Here is a 20,013-nt window from a genome sequence, read left to right as displayed (position 1 = left end):
GGATCGTCCTCGGACGGGCCCAAGGCCCAGCCAACTTGTTATTCTGGGCCGGTCTCCACAATAGCCCCTCAAAACTCCGGCTTTGATCTCCCTCCGAGGAAAAAAGCAGGGTTTTGACATTTATGAAGGATGGAACGGATGACCTCTTGGTCTGCGCGCATGGGCAGTTACTTTTGACGCGCCACAAGTTACGAGGCGCGACCATTTACTCCAAATAGGTTTATGTCTCCTTCATCCAACGGCGAGATGTGGATCAAACAGCCAGCATTGCTCCTTGAATTCGTGAGTGGGAAGGGTTTTTTCTCTCTCCCTCCTGCTATATAAAGCGCCTGAGAGGCTCCTTTTTTCTTTTTTATCCGCACATCAGAACAGAGAGCTCTAGAGAACTCCAGCGCCCAGAAATCCTTGAGCACCTCCTTCCTTCAAATCTTCAGAATCGTTTCTGCGAAGTGCCCTCCATAGAAAAGATTTCCGATCACCTCACCGGTCATTTAAGAAGATATCTGTAAGTTCCATTCGCTTTGTCGCTTCGATTTCCTCCTCGGATTAGTTTTTCTCCTCGGTCTTTATTTCCATTCCTCCAGTTCAGCTAAGATGGGTAGATTCAAAAAACTAGTAGACACTCCGGCTGCCATGGAGGCCTTTAGGGCAAAATACCATATCCCGCCGGGGGTGGTTCTGCGGTACTGTCCCCCAGAAGGAGTACTGTTAGATAGAGGAGTGGGTGAAGTAGTCATTCCCATTATTGCCTTTATTCAAGGGGGAATGACGCTCCCCATGCGTAGGATTACTCGAGACTACTTGTTCCACCATAGGTTGATGTCACACCAGTGCGCTCCAAACATGTTTAGGGTATTAGGTTGCATAGACGTCTTGAACAAGCGAATGGGTCTAGGTCTGACTTGGCATGATGTGGTACGCATGTACGAGTGCCACTACGTCGAGAATGGAGGGTATTACCTTAAATCTCGATCTGAGATGGTTAGGCTAATCTCCTGTCTTCCCATATCCAATAAGACTATGAAGGATGATTTCCTCATTGCCTCAGGAGAATGGAGTGATGGTCTTCATTGTCCTACTCAGGCAGGAACCCCAGGTGTGGCGCCTTTAGGCCCAATCCTTTAGGGGAGGGGCTTAGCTCCTCGGACTTACTCTCTTTTCCGCTTATCATAAATCTTTTAGTTTAATTCTAATTTTCTTCTCGGCTGTATTGCAGATAAAGCTTTGGTTGCTCCCAAGCTTAGCCATGTGAACGTTCCAGCCCTAAATTATCTCTTAAGGTCAGAAATCTACGTCCACGAGGACGGGCAGCTGCGTGCGTGTCATTTGGTTTTGGGCTATCAACCACTAAACCGTGCTTTCCAACCCGTTGGCCACGCCATTAGAGCTGGTAGCCCCCGGTTAGCTAGGATTGACGTGTCCAAGCCTGGGTGTTTGGCCCGAGTAGATCTTAAACCAGTCGTGCTACCTGGAGTTCGGGATCCTCCACCGGTCGTGCAACCGCCTCCAGAAGATTTTGAAGTCGCCGCGCCAGCCGAGGAAGAGGCCGAATCATCTCGTCTTTCCCTTGAGGAGGAAATAGACGAGTTTTATTTTGAGGAGGAGGTTAACAAAGCCCCCGTAGTTGAGCTCTCGGACCTTGAAGGAGAGCAAGATCGCAACTCCGTGGCTGGTGGTCCATTCATTATAACTCGCTCGGACGATTCTTCAGACGAGGAAGCAAGCGATATGGCTGGTAGGGGAAAGTCTTTGCGAGAACTAATGTCCAGCCGAGGAAAGGGTCAGTCCTCAAAGGCGCCTGCCAAGGTACAAACCCAGGACCCTCCTCCAATCGCCCCTCAGGTTCCTTCTGACTCTGGCCTCAAGGTTAACCCTGACCTAAAAAAGAAGAGGCCGGCTGACATTCCTGAGGAGGGTGAAGTGGCCCCCCGCCTGGCCAAGCAGCAAAAGGCCACTTGGGGACAAAGGAGCAAGAGGGCTAACTCCACGAAGAGCCGGGATGAGGAGAATCGGGCTGAGATGCGCGTCAATCCCCGCGCATGGAGTCCAAAGATGGAGCTAGACGGGGTTGCTATCCCCTATACTGCCTCTGTTCGCGAGTATAACAGGGGCAGAACAGGCTACATAGCTGAGGCCCTGGAGCAGCCAGTGCTCCTTCCTCGGGATATGGAGGCTTACAGGCGGTTCTCCCAGCCCGAGCTTTTTCTGTCCCTTAAGAGGGACCTTGCGATGGTAAGCCATTCTTGCACCCTTTTATCAAGCCATCAACATTGTTGCATTCTGTCCTAATCCTGGTTTTATTTTGTTGGTAGATCACCCAGTAGGTGTTTGTGGCTGAGGAGTTTTGCCGTAGCAACCGCAGTTTGGTTGAAGCTGAGGTTCAATCTCGGGCTGAGGTGGAGAAGACCGTGGGGTCTCTCAAGCAAGAAATCTTTGAACTAACGGAGAAGTTCAAAGAATTAGAGAAACAGCGCAAGAGGGCGGAGGCTGGCCTGAAGAATGCTGAAACGCAAGCAGAGGATCAGCGCCAAAAATTGTACGTAACTGAAACCAGTCTCGCTACTGAGCAACAAAATGTATTGGATCTCAAGGCCGCTCTGCAGGAAGCTCAGGATGAGATGAGGCGGGTTAAAGAAGAGGCCCAGCTGATCCGAGAGGCTGCAGAGGTTGAAAAGAAAGCTCATCATCAGCTCGGGGTCCAAGAAACGAAGGCCAGGCTATCCGAGGAGATCCCCGAGGTGTGTAGGGAATACTGCAGCATTTCATGGGCTCATGCCCTTGATGCTGCAGGAATTCCTGCGGATTCAGCGCTGAGACTGCCTGAGAACGTCTTTTACCCTCAGGAGATCCGAGAGAATCCTGATGGCGTCCAAGCAGCTTTTGAGCAGGACTTGGAGGTGCCTGATGCCGCCCCCGTGCCTGATAAAGCGAAGGATCCCGCCATGGACTCTATCTCCGAGGCTCCTCCTCCTCAGCCAGAGCAGAAGAAGGACCCTCCTGCTAAGGCTTAGCTCTTAGGCTTTTAATTTTTGTGCTTCCCCTCTTTTTTTTTTGAATGAGAGTAGCCCTGTTTTTGTGTTCTTTTGTAAGGACCTCTCTTTGTATTGACCTCGGAATATTAATGTAGAATGTTCTCTTTGTTTTCTATGGATGTATGCTGGTACCATCCCTTTATTTAACGTTTGCAATGGTGTATATAAATATAAATGATTGAGATAAAAAGGATGCCGTGCGGCGAACTTGAATATGGGTTGCAATAGTGCTGGGCCGCGCGCACACCTCGAAATGATTTCCCTTAAGTAATAATTTCCCCTAAGTCTGTGGTCCGAGGAGCCATGCAGAACTTAGGTTCTGTTTAAAACTATGAATAGTGGCCATAAGTAATAATTTCCCCTAAGTCTGTGGTCCGAGGAGCCATGCAGGACTTGGTTCTGTCCAAAACTCGTAATTTTGCTTTTAAGTAGTTGGTTTCCCCATAGGCTTGAGTCCGAGGACCATGTAAGGTCTTGGTTCTGTCCAAAACTCGTAATTTTGGTTTTAAGTAGTTGGTTTCCCCATAGGCTTGAGTCCGAGGACCATGCAAGACCTTGATTCTGTCCAAAACTCGTAGTTTTGCTTTTAAGTAGTTGGTTTCCCCATAGGCTTGAGTCCGAGGACCATGCAAGGCCTTGGTTCTGTCCAAAACTCGTAGTTTTGCTTTTAAGTAGTTGGTTTCCCCATAGGCTTGAGTCCGAGGACCATGCAAGGCATTGGTTCTGTCCAAAACTCGCAGTTTTGCTTTTAAGTAGTTGGTTTCTCCATAGGCTTGAGTCCGAGGACCATGCAAGGCCTTGGTTCTGTCCAAAACTTGAAGTTTTGCTTTCAAGGAGTTGGTTTCCCCATAGGCTTGAGTCCGAGGACCATGCAAGGCCTTGGTTCTGTCGAAAACTTGTATTTTTGCTTTTAAGTAGTTGGTTTCCCCATAGGCTTGAGTCCGAGGACCATGCAAGGCCTTGGTTCTGTCCAAAACTCGTAGTTTTGCTTTTAAGTAGTTGGTTTCCCCATAGGCTTGAGTCCGAGGACCATGCAAGGTCTTGGTTCTGTCCAAAACTTAAAGTTTTGCTTTTAAGTAGTTGGTTTCCCCCATAGGCTTGAGTCCGAGGACTATGCAAGGCTTTGGTTCTGTCCAAAACTTGTAGTTTTTTCGAAGGTTAGCCCCTCGACCAAGGTGGGGAGAGTTAGCTTGAGGTTGGAAGCCCCTAGAGCTGCCCGTGCCATTGGTACTGCGAGACGTAGCCCCCAGTGGGAGTTTACGTTGGAGTAACAACTGCATGTTGCTAGAAATGGAAGAAACTTCGCGGACCTCTGCTCGATATAGACTTGACTCCACCGCCAGCCGCGCCAACGCGCAAACCTTCCCACAGACGGCGCCAATTGTAGGGACACGATTTTTCACGACCCAAGGATGACGTTGGGCTCGTATGTAAAGGGTCCAGACAATGTGATTTGTAGAGAGTGGGTTTGGAAAGGCTGGACCTTGGTCGTTGGACGGTGGTTTAGTCATGATTTTCATGGAAGCCCATACGAAGGTGGGTTTGGCCTGTATGGCTAAGCCTTACACGGATGGGGTTTAAGAGGTTTGGCTCCTCGGACTTAGTTCGAGGAGCGTCTCGTTCTCACCATCCTCCTTTTTTTTTTTTTTTTTTTTTTTTTTTTTTTTTTTTTTTCTGGGGGACTCTTACATATAATATAGGCTCTCCCCTATCATCTGGGCCCTACTCTTGTTGATCATCCAAACATCCACTTGAGCATCTGTCCCATCAGACGCCCTTACCAGTTCTTTGTAAGTTGCAGTGACCAAGGTAACACTGTTCAGGGGTCTTCTCCTCATTAATGCGGTCAGGAGAGTAGTTGTGGTGCATTTAATGTGGTGGTGACAACCTTTGCTAGGATATTTTGAGCCTTCTTTCTTTTTATGTGTTTGGAGTGAGGGCTACAGTAACGGGAGTGCATCATTGATCTGGACTTTGGGATGTCCGAGGAGGAATTACCCCTCGGACGTGTTTTCTTTGCCCAGTTGGCTTGGGCAGGGATCTACGGGCCGCGCGTCTCTTCGGACAGGATTGTCCTCGGACGGGCCCAAGGCCCAGCCAACTTGTTATTCTGGGCCGGTCCCCACAGTTATGTTCACAGAATTTTTGCAATACTTTCACAACAAAACATAGGTTATAAGTTTTTATTGGTTCTAATTTAAACTTACCATTGAAATTATTTTCTATTCATTAAGAACAACCTGTTATATAAGATTTGTTACAAAAATATTATGAAAATGTTGTGAACATAACATATCTTACAATTTTTTTTTCAACATTCAACGGACAAAATTTTTGGAGAGGTTGAATTTTTTTTTAATGGGTTCAATTGTTATTAAGGGTGTTCAAGTGTTCTTTTTAGATTGATCAAATTTTTCTTCTAGAGTGGTCAAAAGACCCATATTAATTTAAAACTCAAAATCTTTTAAGTTATATTAAAAAAAAAAAAAAAAAAAAAAAATTCAGGGTGGTCCTGTGACCACCCTCATTAACACTTGGCCCCGCTAGTGATCTGACTCCCTTACAAAATCACTAAAATTTTCAATTTTGAATAACGCCCATTTACAATATATGATTGCATTTTAAACACCACCCCAAATCTCCAACTCTCACCATCAATCGAGTTCCTTTGATTGATGGATTTCCTTTGAAATCAAACAAAGCTTTAATTTTGAACACACCCATTTGCAATCTCACTCTCCAACTAAATTCTCAAACAACCGTCACTGCCGCTTCACCACTCACTTTCCCTCTCTGTCGGTGAAACCCTCCACCTCCACCTCCATCCCCTTCATTCCAATCTCCAACTCTTCTTAAAATCATCTGATTTGCACAAACAGTGCTGCCTCAAAAGCTTCTCTTATGTGAGTTGTTCTTGCTGCGCTTTGGAGCTTGGCAAGAGGACAAGTGAGAGTCAGTAGTTTGGGGAGAGAGAACCGAGATTGTTTCTGAGTCATCTTGGATTGGGGGTTGGTCGAATGGATTTTGTGGGTCTTGAACTTGAAGCTCTTGTTTAAGGAATTGGGGATTCTAGTGTTAGAGTCGGGATGAGATCAGAGATTTTGTATTTTATTATTAAACTCCACTCCTAAACTCTGGCCTCTTCCTTCATATCCTAAATCATATGACCTATGGATGGCCAACTTGGGGTCATTTTACACATTGTTCTACGAGGGCCTGAGTCTACCACAACGATCTGCTCCTGCGCTTACTCTTGTTTTTGCAAAATTCGCATCCATCAAACTAGTTCCCAAATGGATTTTTTTCAGATACCCCAAACATTGCACATTATAATACGTATTTGGATAGCATCTACACACTCGGAAGCCATAAACACATGAGAAGAGAGGCCAATCAACATATCCGTCACTGCCCAGAAGATCAGGATTGAAAATTTTGACTTGAACAGCAAAATTAAAGATGCATGTGGACCTCGTGTAAATATGGCTTTATATATTACAGAAGAAAAAATCAAAGGAAAAATTATCATTTAGGTATAGGAAATTGGGAAAAAAATAAAGAGGAACAAACTGTGGGCAGCATATAGTGAACACTTGGTTTGATTCTTTCTAAAATCAATAGCCTAACATCACTCAGTTACTGTTACAAATTGGCTTCAAACGGAGCAACTCTTCATACCCACAGGTTTCTGAATCAAAACCTAGAGTTGGTCTGGATCCTCCCTGCTCCAAAAGTAGTCATGGAAATGGTCCGCTTTCTTCTGAAGTATATAATTGAACTGCTAACGAGCAACAAACACAACACAATCCCCTGTCCAGAGTGGCACAGAAAATACGAGACAACACACAAATAATCATGTTCTTCCCTTTTTAACAATGCAAGTAAAAACACATATAAAGTTAACTGAGCTTGTATTTGAACTCAACACATGAAATGCGCTGTTTAAAATGTTAACTTATGGTATTCAAGAAGCCCTAGATATCTCGTCCAATAGATTATGCTGACCTTACATGACTTCTCATAAGAAGTCAAGAACTTTCATGTCTTTCTATGTTTGCCTTTTGATAGTCAACACTCTTTGCTTAAGTAACTTATTTGATCAAAACAATCACGGCTATAATAAAAACATGAATCACAATTCAGATGCTCATGATGCATACAAGTTCAAAGTAAAGAAAAATAATACTAATCAATGCCTCAAAGGCTAAAACAAAAGAGCATGGGATTATAAAGTGCGCATTCTGTTTGAAATCAAAAGATTGATACTAGTAGGCCACAACCAAATAGACCAATAGCATCGTCAAATTGGTCACATTCCAATAGGACACTACCCTTTAAGCTGTCCAAATTTAGTTCAAAATAAAAGAAAAATCCCCTACTTCCTATATTATATGCTTTTATTCTTGTTAAAAGTAATCAAGCGTATGAACTAATCAACTAATAAAATACTACAAGAAAAGAGGGATGATAAAAGATAATGACACATACCTCAAACTCAAGCACTGACATCTTCTCTTCATTAACTGGTGGTAAACAGCTTCTATAAGTAATATAGGCTTGCGGTCCACTCTCTGGTGTTGATGGATCCTCCAGTAAACTTCTATGTTTCATTGAAGTAGTGAGTTCTCCAGCATCAAGAGATTCTGCAAGTAATATTTCATTGCCGTGAGAGATTTCCAGAGTAGATCGACTGTTCCGAGAATTTTTCCCTTTCCCATTCCCATTTCTGTTCTTTGAATTATCTTTAATTTCTACACATTTCAAAGGGATACGATAGCCAGTCTCACTGCATCGATATTTCTCATCAGTCTGCATAAAAATAAATATATAAGATAAATGCCAAGGCATTTCACAGAGATCAAAGGAGCAACATGTGGACAACATACAAAATACAAGGAAAGTGGAGTGCTGAGCAGCGAATATACAATTTTTTTTTGATAGTTCAATGGTTGGGGGAGGGGGGATTTGAACCCTAGATGTCTCCATTGGAAATAAAGGAGTGTCAGATAAACCACAAGGCTCTTTAAAATTATACATGGGCAATAACAGGAATTGAGCCTCCCTTTTTTCTTTTTCTTTTTTAATAATTTGATAATTACAAAGGGTAGAGGGGATTTGAACCCTAGATGTCTTCATTGGAAACACCAGGTTGTGCATAGTTAATATTATACAAATTGAGAGCCAATACATGGTTGCTGCCATTAGGAATGGTGGCTGATGTGGTCATAGCAATGAAATATGGGGAGGGAAAATGGGGTTGGTGCACTAGAGTTTGTAGAAGGGCTCATGGTTGTGGTTTATGGAGGAGTATTATTGAAGGGTGGGAAAGTTTTGCTAAGCATTTGTCTTTTGTGGTGGGGGATGGTTCTCGTATTTTTTTTTGGCATGATAAGTAGACTGGGGATGTTCCTCTTAAAATTCTCTATCCTCAGTTATTTATGTGTTCAGCCAATAAAGAAGCTTGTATTTCTGAAGTGTTAAGCCCTCTAGTGGGTGATAATGACAGAATGTGGAGTTTAAGATTTTATAAAGCTTTCAATGATTGGGCGTTAGCGGCTTCCTACTCCCTACTTCATTTCATCTAAACCCGAATTCCTAGGGGTGGAGGGTGTGATAGGCTTTGTTGGGACCTTAAGGGAAGTGGGGAGTTTGATATTCGGTCTTTTTATCATAAGATTTGAAATGCAACTCCTTCTACTTTCCCTTGGAAGGGCATTTGGAAAGTTAAGGTTCCTAAAAAGGTGGCATTCTTTATGTGGACAGCAATTCATGGTCAAATTCTAACTTTGGATAACCTCATGCTTCGTGGTTGTCCTTTGGCGAATTGTTGTTGTATGTGCTATTGTAATGCGGAATCTCTGGATCACCTGTTACTTTTTTGTCCGATAGCTCATTCTTTGTGGACGTATATACTTCGGTTGTTTGGGATTGACTGGGTAATGCTAGGTTCAGTTGTGGACTTATTATTTTGTCGGTATCATTGGCTTGGGAAACGTAGTTCTGATATTTGGAATTTGGTCCAAGGCTGTTTAATGTGGACTATTTGGACTGAACGGAATCGGCGGTCTTTTGAGGATGAGGGGAAACTGTGGTTCAGTTATTAGATTTATGCCAACGGATCCTCTTTGATTGGTCTCGGTGTTGGGGTTTCTCGGATTGTTCTACCCTTATGGATTTTCTTTCGTCTATTAGAATAGCTTAGTGGCTGCTTGTGTCTATTTGTTTTTGTTAACTACTGTGAACTCTTTGTATTTTTCTTGCTTTTCCTCGATTAATAATATTTTCTTCTTACTTATAAAAAAAAAAAAAAGGAATGGTGGCTGATGTGGAAGCAATTGGGGTAATATTGACTGTTGTGAGCATGATCTACCGTTTTCTTATTTAATGCATCCTTTAGTTTCATCTTACCAGGCAACATCAGTTCTGAAGTAGTAATAGAAAGTTGGAAACAAGATAAAGCCATTGAGAAACAGATCATTCTCCATAGAGGGAACCCAAAGCACACTAACGAACATACCGTACATCTCTCCTCCACATCCTGGTAGTAGTGGTAGTAAGGTCATAGGGCCTACTTTTGGGTGAGTATGAAAATAAATATTTGCATCTTGTGAATTGCTATATAACCCGAATCCTACTAGAGTTGGGAGTGTGTGATGCAGGAAGCACATGAAAATATTAATTTTAATTGTCTTATTTAATATTGGAGTAAATTGAATTTTATTTTAGGTATTAGTAGTTACATAGGTTTACTAGTAGTTTTATTTTCCTAGAGGTTCTCTCTTGCTTGGTGCCGACTTCAAGCAAGCTTAGGTACCAACTTCTAGCTTATATATCCTCTAGTGTTTTGTTCTTCTGTGTTGTTGTTTTTGAATTGTTTTTGTTTTGCCCTACAACAAATTTGGTATTAGAGCCATGTTTTGATCCTAGTTTTGTCTTGCATCGCTATTGTGGGTATAGAATCGAATGTTACAATCAAGCATATAGAAAAAAATGTTTCATTTCATCAAAAACGAAGTAACAGAAAGTGGCTCAATTTTCATAGGGGTATCCAATCCAGTAGTTCCATTATTCTTAGCCATTTCACTACAATCCCACTTCAAAAAAATTCCCAACTGCAACTACACTCACCATACCACTCAATCGTTCTTAGTTTGCCAAAAGATCCCATAAGCAAAACCCCAATTAATCCCAGATATATAAAAAAATTTCATCAAATCTGGCACCATTCTAAACTGGGTATTCCTTAAATAAGCATAAATTTGATTAAAACCAACAAATATGCACCACATATATCAATAATTACGATAATTAATGAACACCCAATATTTCAAATTTGTTGAAAAAGCCAAAAAATCAAACCTTTTCTGAATAAAGGCAGGAAATACAAGGACCAGAAGGAGAGCATTCAAAGGAAACGTTGCTTCCTTTAGGGGTTTCTATGAAACTCAGCAGACCTCTGCGCCCAATTCCTTTCTCTATTTCTTCTCTTCCACAAACTCTGCACACAAAAAAAAAAAAAAAAAAAAAAAATCAAATTCAAAATATAAAATTTGGAACTTCAATTGCACTGGATCAAATAAACAATACAGATCAACACCAATAATATATATAACTGTTTTGATGATTAATTTACGTTTGGAACAATTGGGTTTGCACAGTGATTGAAAGGAAGAAGAAGAAGAGGAGAGAAAGTGGTGGACTTGGAGTCATTTTTTGTTATGGGTTCTGCTTCTGCATCTTCTGGTTCTGGGCTTTACTTAATTTTCTGGATTTTCAATTCGAAGACTATGCTTGTCTTTTTTTTTCCCCCAAACTTTTCATGGAATTGTATTATTATACTATTATTCCATTCGAGCTATTTTTTTATACTATACATTTATACTTTCCACCTGCTTTTTTTAATTATTTTTTCTAAGCACCTGACTTTTTCTGAAGACACACTTCTCTCCCTTTTCCCTGGTAAAATATTATTTCTACTTCTAACGGACTCAGAACTTTGAGTTAAGGGATCAGTTTTATTGTTGAGATTTCAATCATTGATTTTGTTATTAAACAAATTTTTTTTTTTTGTAGGTAAGAACAAAATTATTTTTGTGTAGAATTTTTTTTAAAAGGTAAGGTTATTTATTTTAGATAAAATTAGTTAATTAAACTTAATTTTGTTTTTAGTTTTACTCGTAATTTTTGTTGTTCTGAATATATTTTGTCTCTTTTATTTTACTCTGAGCTATATGATGTAAAACTGTAGTCTAGAACAGTAAACTAAGAAGTGGGTGCAATGGTGCATTATTGAAAATAAATATAATTAGTACAATACTATACTATGCATAAGTGATATCATGCTTCCCTATATATTATCGTGTGATTAACCAAAAAAAAAAAAAAAAAAAAAAATATATATATATATATATATATATATATTATCGTGTGAATCCGAATTATATTGTGATCTAGAGTTCACTTTGCGCTCAGATAAGATTGGAATGCGCTTCAGCGGTAAGGGAGAGTGCCTGGACTAACTATAAACCTACAACTCTTTGCTTTGACTCCTAAGTAACTAAGGCATTTCGCTCGCAATTAATTATGTGATGCTTACTTATTGAGTTGCAAAATATAACTATTCTTTTTAGCGCATTGGTTCAAAATTTTGGTTATATTGTAAACTTGCACGTGGCCAGTGGCCTTGAGTTATAGGTTTGTCTTGTCATTTTTTTATTGTACGTGTTGCTAACATTGGTTAATTTCGTTTATTTGAGAAGGCCTTATTCTCAAACTGCAATCATGCAGTGTTACGCGGTAGCCTAGCTGCTGCTTCATCACTCCACAACCATCTTATCTTTCCACCTCCTCTGTCATTAACTCACAAAACCACCCACACCCTATGCGTTATATACAATAACCACACTTTCCCTGCCAATCCATCTCATTAAATTACCCACTCTTGTCTTACACACCACACCACTCCCCTCACCTACCAAGCCATACACATTCACTGAAATGGAGAAATTATTAGGTTCTCTGGGTGGAATCCTTCCCTCCTCCCCCCTCTCCTCACAAGGGATGTGGCCTTATTCATGGATCTCACACAAATGCCCACCCCACGTGAGGGGGAAGGATTTTCCCTGAAGGATGTAATAATTTCTCCACTAAATGCTTAACCCATATATATGAAGTATTAGATCAAAGTTAAAATCAAAATAAAGTAGGCTTTACTTTACAATCGTGCTTTGCTAAAGAGGGGTTTATTAGATCTTATTGCATTAGGAAGCAACAAAAGCAAATAAACAAATAATTTTTTTAACTAATCCATATGCGACTACACCTAAAAAATTAATCAATTTTATTTTTTATTTTTATAAAAAAAAAACTCAACCTTAACCGCTGTTTTAAGCCACTTGTTATTGAAATCCAATAAAGTATATGTGACACATTGAACAAACCTATCCTCATACTGTCTGACAACATAGAAGCAGAGCACTTACAAACCCATAGACTAACAGGAAAATTAATTGCAGATAGAATAATATAAAAAACAAAAAACAAAGGAAAACCGCAAAAAACCCCCGACTGATTTCTCCATAAAAAATGGAACGCCCTAAAGTTTTGATTATAATAAATTAAATCCCTTTTGCAAGGACCTTGATTAGTTTATGGCAACCATTTGGGTCTCATAGAATGCAGAAGAGTATGCTAAACTAACTTGATTGGAAATGGTTGTGGAAATCAAGGCTAAATGAGAGACTAAAAACTCACATTTGCAAAGATTGAATGGAAATGCACTTACTAGTCAGTTTTTAAACTCTACAAACAAACAATTCGTTTTTCACTGTTAAATTATTAAAAAATTTATATTTCATCTATAAATTATTGAAAATGTTTTACTTTTTGACTTTAAACTTTATTAAAAATTTATTTTTGTCCCAAAAATATTTAAAAAGTTCTTTTTTATTTCAATTTTTTGTCTTTAAACTATTAAAAAAACTCTTTACTAAGTTTAAGGATGAAAAAAAAAAAAAAACTTTTTAAAGTTTACGGATAAAACAAATTTTTGGTAAAAATTTAGGGACCAAAATAGTATATTACCTTTTTTTTTTCTTTGATTGACATCTCAAATTTCATATAACTCACATAATTCACCTTATACAATTATACTCCAAATTTTTTCTCTAGAAATTGTTAAATTACTAATTTAATTTTTTTTTTTGACAATTTACTCATTTGAATTTGTAACCATTGATAAAGTTCACTATTGTTCTCTTTGGAAGAGAATGAACTTTACTATTACTTGTGTTAATTTAATTTCAATTAATATAATTTAAGTGATAACTTAGTGGCAGTGACACCATTTGTGATACCTAATGTGTGTGATTTAAATCTCAAATTTCTATGCATCAATCAACAACCTGACACAACCCATAGTATTAGCTTGGTTGCACCCAAGCTAAGGCATGGCTAAGAATGGGGGAAACAACGTCAATTGAAAGTTACCCGCACTCCCATTTTAACTATCAGAATTCTACTCATACTCTCATAATAACCGTCAAAATTCTACCGAATTGGCAATTGAACCATCAAATTAATGAATCATAGAAAATTCTAGCTCGGTATAAAAGAAATATCAGATCTAAAAAAAAAAAAAGAAAAAAAAGAAGAGAATTTAAACTAGGAAAAGTCAACAATTTTTTTAGAAAAATACTAAATCGCATGATTTTATCCAAACCTTCCAGTTTTTTAATGTTAAGTTATTTTGATAAGATAATCATACTTTCCTTCAATTTAACACTTTTATTTACAAGTTTATAAGTTTTTTCTTTTAAATTTGAAGAAAATAGTCAAAAATTCAATTCAAGTGTCCTATTTTTATTCTTCTTAAAAAAAAAAATTTAAAGAATAAATAAAACATTAAACTTATATTTAGATAAATTTTAGGGCAAATTACACTTTATCACCCTAAACTATACAGTATATTATATTTTGCACCCTAAACTATTTTTTTTTTTTTTTTGAAGAGGGAAATGTCCTCATATTTCATTAACATAAGTGGAGTCAAGATACACAGCTTGCTCAACAGGTGGAGGGGATTCCTCCATCCAGATTACATCATGTGACTCAAACTTTGCATGCCTAGCTAGTAAGTGTGCTACCGTGTTGGCACTCCTTTTAGCAAACTGAACTTGTGACCATCCAAACCCGTTAATCAAGCAGAGCACATCCTGCAGAATATGGCGAAAACGGGATGATAAACTTCTCTTCCTCTCTAATGCGTTCATGACCGTTTGATTGTCTCCTTCAACCACCATTTCCCTAAAACCACATTCCAACGCAAACTCCACTGCACGCCTACAAGCGAGGATTTCAGCTTCCTCACTGCATGACACCGGTGGTCCCCTGCTTGACAGAGCAGCCATAACCTCTCCTCGATCATTCCGAATAATAGCTCCAAGGCCTGAAGCGTCTTCATCTTTGAATATCGCCGCATCAAAATTTAGTTTAAACCGGTTCAAAGGTGGTGGTCTCCAGCTGATCGAGAATAAGCTTGGCGATCTTGTGACTAAACAGAGTTGAGCATGCCAGAATTCATCTAAATAATCTTCTGCTCTTTTATTTAGAACTCCAGGTTGCACCCTAAACTATTTGAATGCACATCTGGCACTTTAAAACTATTACACTTATTACACTTTGCACCCCAATGTTAATTTTACCGTTAATTTAAACAAAAATTAATAGCACATGACTTGTATATGATTTTTGCTTAGGTGTCACACTGCTTAAAGACAAAAACACCCTCTTCACAAACAATTAAAAACAAAAGCTTATTTCATTGCAATATAGGTACAAATCCAATGACTTCCGCTGAACCAAATATATACTATGGGTACGTTTGGTACACTGAATGGGGATTACGATAGGAATTGTAATCTTTATTACTAGAAATAAAATGTGTTGTAATGTAATAACTAAACCTATTCATTAGTTTGGTTGTAAGTCATAACATTAGAATGAAACTTAACATTTATTTTAGGAAATTTCTTACTCATACAATTATATTTCCTTAAAAATTGTTATTTTTAAATTTAAGAGAGATATGTGTTATTTTTTATGATTTTTTATTTTTATAATTATTAGATGTATATGAAAAATTTGTTTACTTGAAAATATATTAAGTTTTGAAATTATTGCACTTACTAAGGAATAGTTAATACAATCTTTTAAAGAGGAATAGTTATTCCTCATTTTGAAGAATAGCTATTCATAAGGAATGATTATTCCTTGTAATAAAAATTGTGGGGCCCAATAATTTAAGGGCCAAGCCCAATCGCTCCTGGGAAATCCGAAGGCCCAATCTGAGGAGAGCTGTGGCCCAAGCTCTACAATACAGAGCACAGAACAGTTTTTGGAAGGCAGCCGAGGACGGCTTGGTCCTCGGCAGATCCAGAACCCCACCGGAATAAAGGGGTAAAACTGGTATAGGAACGAATTTGTAAGGAGATCCAAAATATCTTGGAGAAGTTATCCTTACTACCCATCCAGATAAGACCCAGCGCCTGACAGAGCCGTACCTTGCAGCTTTATCAAACCATCCCCAACAATTCCGGGATTGGACTGATGGGACAAATGTCAGTTTTTGTAAAGATTGACCCTACACGTGGACGAAGGACAGCGAATGCAAGTTAGTATAAAATAAGAAAGTAAGTGAATCTGAGGGAGATTCATCCCACCTCCAAAAAAGAAATATCACATGGGGGGAGAACATCTCAACAACACCGGACTTCACTGAAGAAAGTCCGTCATTGGATAACCGGGGTAAGGCCTCAATGGTCCTCGGATCTACTCCGAGGAGTCCCATCCCATAGGGTGCGACGTCTAAGGGCTTAAATGTTCAAGCCCAATCCCTTTTTTCCACCTGAATTCCTCTAAAGCCAGGATCGGACATCGCCCCGTGACCAGCGGCTAGCTTTTCAAGCCCACTCTCTACAAATCATATTGTGAGGGATCTTTCGTACGCGAGCCCAACATCCTTATTGGGCCGCCAGAGAATTGTGTCCTTACAATTGGCACCGTCTGTGGGAAAGCTTGCGCGTTGGCGCAGGTGGCGGTGGAATCAACTCATTGGCAAGCAGAAATTTCTGGGATCTCCTCCGTCTCCGGCGACATATAGTTGTCGCTCCGACGAAAGCTTCTGCTAGGGGCTACGCCTCGCAGTACTAAGGGCGCGGGCATCTCTAGGGGCTCCCAGCCTCGAGTCAACTTTCCCCGCCCTGGTGTAGGGCTTATGGCCGAAAAAATAAATCAAGTAAAAAAAAAAAAAAAAAAAAAGAATATCTCATAAGTTTTGGACAGAACCAAGGCCTTGCATGGTCCACAGATGGGGAAACCAAGTACATAAAAAGATCATAAGTTTTGGACAGAACCAAGGCCTTGCATGGTCCTCGGACTCAAGCCTATGGGGAAACCAAGTACATAAAAAGATCATAAGTTTTGGACAGAACCAAGGCCTTGCATGGTCCACGGACTCAAGCCTATGGGGAAACCAAGTACATAAAAGATCATAAGTTTTGGACAGAACCAAGGCCTTGCATGGTCCTCGGACTCAAGCCTATGGGGAAACGTACATAAAAAGATCATAAGTTTTGGACAGAACAAGGCCTTGCATGACGGAAAGGTACCATTTTTGGACAGAACCAAGGCCTTGCATGGTCCTCGGACTCAAGCCTATGGGGAAACCAAGTACATTAAGTTTTGGACAGAACCAAGGCCTTGCATAAGTATTTGGACAGAACCAAGGCCTTGCATGGTCCACGGACTCAAGCCTATGGGGAAACCAAGTACATAAAAAAGATCATAAGTTTTGGACAGAACCAAGGCCTTGCATGGTCCTCGGACTCAAGCCTATGGGGAAACCAAGTACATAAAAAGATCATAAGTTTTGGACAGAACCAAGGCCTTGCATGGTCCTCGGACTCAAGCCTATGGGGAAACCAAGTACATAAAATCATAAGTTTTGGACAGAACCAAGGCCTTGCATGGTCCACGGACTCAAGCCTATGGGGAAACCAAGTACATAAAAAGATCATAAGTTTTGGACAGAACCAAGGCCTTGCGTGGTCCTCGGACTCAAGCCTATGGGGAAACCAAGTACAAGAAAGAAAAACTACGTTACGTGGACCTTAGAATTTATCCGAGGGGAACTCCCCATTGACAGGGGTTAATCCCTAAACTGCATGGACTCCTCAATCTACTCTCGGATTCTCAGTACCAAAGGGATTGATGTAATATGGAACAATATGCTACTAAAAACACAATCGAAGTCCCTCACTGCTCGGCTACTCTCTTGGATGAATTATTTGGAGTTTATCGTTCTCGGGCATTTATCTAGCATGCATCACACAGCGCTCGGTTGTTATCCCGGTTAGTTCCAAGAGTTTAATTTATTGAGAATTACCATTGTTGTACTTGATAATGTCAATAAATTTAAAATAATAGGAATTTGTTTTAAGGCATTTTTCTGCTCTAAGTATCATTAGGGGCAGGCATATATTTCATATTCGTTCATAAAGTAATTGCTGCCGAAGGGAAAAGTATTTAGAAAGAAGCAAACTCATCTTTTATTAAGACAAAGGAACAGTACAGTGTACAGTAAAAAGCTAAAATAAGCTTACATTACAACTAATTATTCAAGTGAAAAGAAAAAAAAAGATACAATAGAATGAAGAAAAGCCGAGGAGGTAGCACAGAAGAGAGGTTGGCTACTGTTCCAAGATGTCGTCTAAGGAAACTATTCCTTGACGCTTCTACATGCCCATAACTCAGGCAGCCAAAGAACCTGACCTCAGGCTAACACCATCTACAGAAAAGGTGCAGGGAACCGGAAGTTGGGGAGCCCCCGCAAAAATTTGCCTGCTACAAGGCAGACGGCGCTGATGGCGGAAATTCCTTCTTCTGACATACCAAAAATCTGGCATGACCAGAACCTGCTTCAGATTTTGACTAAAAGAGGGAGAAACATCCTTCCCCCTCTCTCGAACTGAAATATTCTCTTGAGTCTACGCCTCCTTGGCCCGTACCTCACTATCTGAAGTCTCAGGAAGACACGGCGCTTTTGTGGCGGAGAGAGCTCCTTTGCCCCAATCCTCGCCTCAAACATGATGTACTAAGAGAGGAGACTGAAGAATTCGTGCGAAGGTAAAGCAACTTTCTCTCCTATTTATTTAAAAGGTGAGGTGATGGCATTTAATTCACGCAGCGTCCCAAGGAACGCTACAGACAAAATGTCTCCGGCTCGATTTCCAATGCCATCTGCAACCCTGAGATTAAAGGAGCCTCGTGAAGGCGCACCTCGAATACTGGGACGCCAAAAAGTACCGCGTGACCAAAGACTACGGAAATGCCTCTAAATCTGTGGGCCCAATAAATTCGCGGCCCAGGCCCGTTCTGCAGGGAAGCCCACGGACTATGGCCCACACCAAGGAATAACCATTGCCGAGGACAACTACCTGCTCGGCAGACTATGAGACACCTGAGGAAAGAGCATAAAGCTTTGGACAGAACCAAGGCCTTGTATGGTCCTCGGACTCAAGCCTATGGGGAAACCAAGTACAAAAAATTATTATTATTACAAGTTTTGGACAGAACCAAGGCCTTGTATGGTCCTCGGACTCAAGCCTATGGGGAAACCAAGTACAAAAAATTATTATTATTACAAGTTTTGGACAGAACCAAGGCCTTGTATGGTCCTCGGACTCAAGCCTATGGGGAAACCAAGTACAAAAAATTATTATCATTACAAGTTTTGGACAGAACCAAGGCCTTGCATGGTCCTCGGGCCCAAGCCAAGGGGGTAAGTATTACTTTTTATTGGTCTGCCTTATTATGCCAAGCACTTCCATTAAAGTTATGGCAACATCTTTTTATTATTAAGTATTTTGGTCTTAGTCGTCATTGATTTAGATGCTATATGATTGTTCCGAGCGGCGCTTACAAATTTATAAAAACAAAGAGACAGAACATGCAAAGTGAAATAGAAACAAGTTTTATTAATATGAAAAATTATTACAATGTACAAAAAGAGGCTTCAACAAGCCTATACAAAAGAGGGGCTGCCGAAGCAGTACTAACATCCACAGTACAGATAAGCAAACGGTCAAGCGCCTTTTAAACTTGTCTTCAAAGTCTCTCCAATCTCTGCCTCATTGTTGCTCATACTAAGAGAAGAACTCACTTCAAAGAAAAAAAGAACGAAGAAGAAGGAAATAGTAAGGAAGAAATCAATGAAGAAGATGGAGGAGATGAATGAAGAAGATGGAGGACATGAGTAAGAGAAGGAGGAGAAGAAGAGTGGGAGAAATGAAAAGACAAAGAGAGGAGCAAAAGAGGGAGAAGGACAGCACCAGGGCGGAACTGGTGCTGGGAAGACTATAAGAGGAAGACGGAGGAGGGCACCAGTGAGCAAAGAGAGGGAGAAGCAGAAGCACTTCGCCCCTGCCTCAGCCCTGACTCCTAACACACTGGTGCCATGTTAGGTACGCTCGTGAGGAGCCGAGTGGTGCTGATATTGGGTGCTGCTTCAGATTTTGACTGAAAGAGAGGCGGGACAGATCTTAAGTCTGCGCCATCCTTGCCCCGATCGAGCCATTTCAAGCTTTATCGGAACATGGTGTTTTGAGGAGGGGCATGGTTCCTTCATCGTTCGTTATGGTAGGCGTGTACTGATATGGTGTATAACAAATGGGCTAAGCAGGCGCTAAATGAGGCTACGGGTTTCAGATCTCAGAGGGAAGGAGAGGAGTCTGCACGAAAGTGATGGCCTCCTGCTTGCCTTCTTATAGGAAGGGCAAAACGGAGGGTATTAAATGCATTCAAGTTTCCCAAAGGAATCTGAAGAAAAAAGAGGCGTCCGTTCCATTCCCCCACCTTATCAGATAAGCCGCCGGACATAAATGAGCCTCGTAAAGAGGATTCATTTAGGGCGCGTCTGGGACAG

The 20,013-nt window shown here is 40.5% G+C and overlaps 1 protein-coding gene across 1 annotated transcript; it reads right to left on the bottom strand.

The window, feature by feature from the left end:
* Nucleotides 1-6,485: 6,485 nt before the first annotated feature.
* Nucleotides 6,486-10,883, bottom strand: LOC115978902. The gene is made up of 4 exons (XM_031100796.1): nt 10,666-10,883; nt 10,392-10,530; nt 7,521-7,841; nt 6,486-6,842 (listed from the first exon to the last, which is right to left on the bottom strand). Exons 1-4 carry the CDS (start codon nt 10,740-10,742, stop codon nt 6,726-6,728), a joined length of 654 nt encoding a protein of 217 aa, XP_030956656.1. The 5' UTR covers nt 10,743-10,883; the 3' UTR covers nt 6,486-6,725.
* Nucleotides 10,884-20,013: the final 9,130 nt, after the last annotated feature.

Source organism: Quercus lobata, chromosome 3 (genome assembly GCF_001633185.2).
Source record: "Quercus lobata isolate SW786 chromosome 3, ValleyOak3.0 Primary Assembly, whole genome shotgun sequence".
Taxonomy (NCBI): domain Eukaryota; kingdom Viridiplantae; phylum Streptophyta; class Magnoliopsida; order Fagales; family Fagaceae; genus Quercus; species Quercus lobata.
This window is presented reverse-complemented; position numbering and strand designations above follow the sequence as displayed.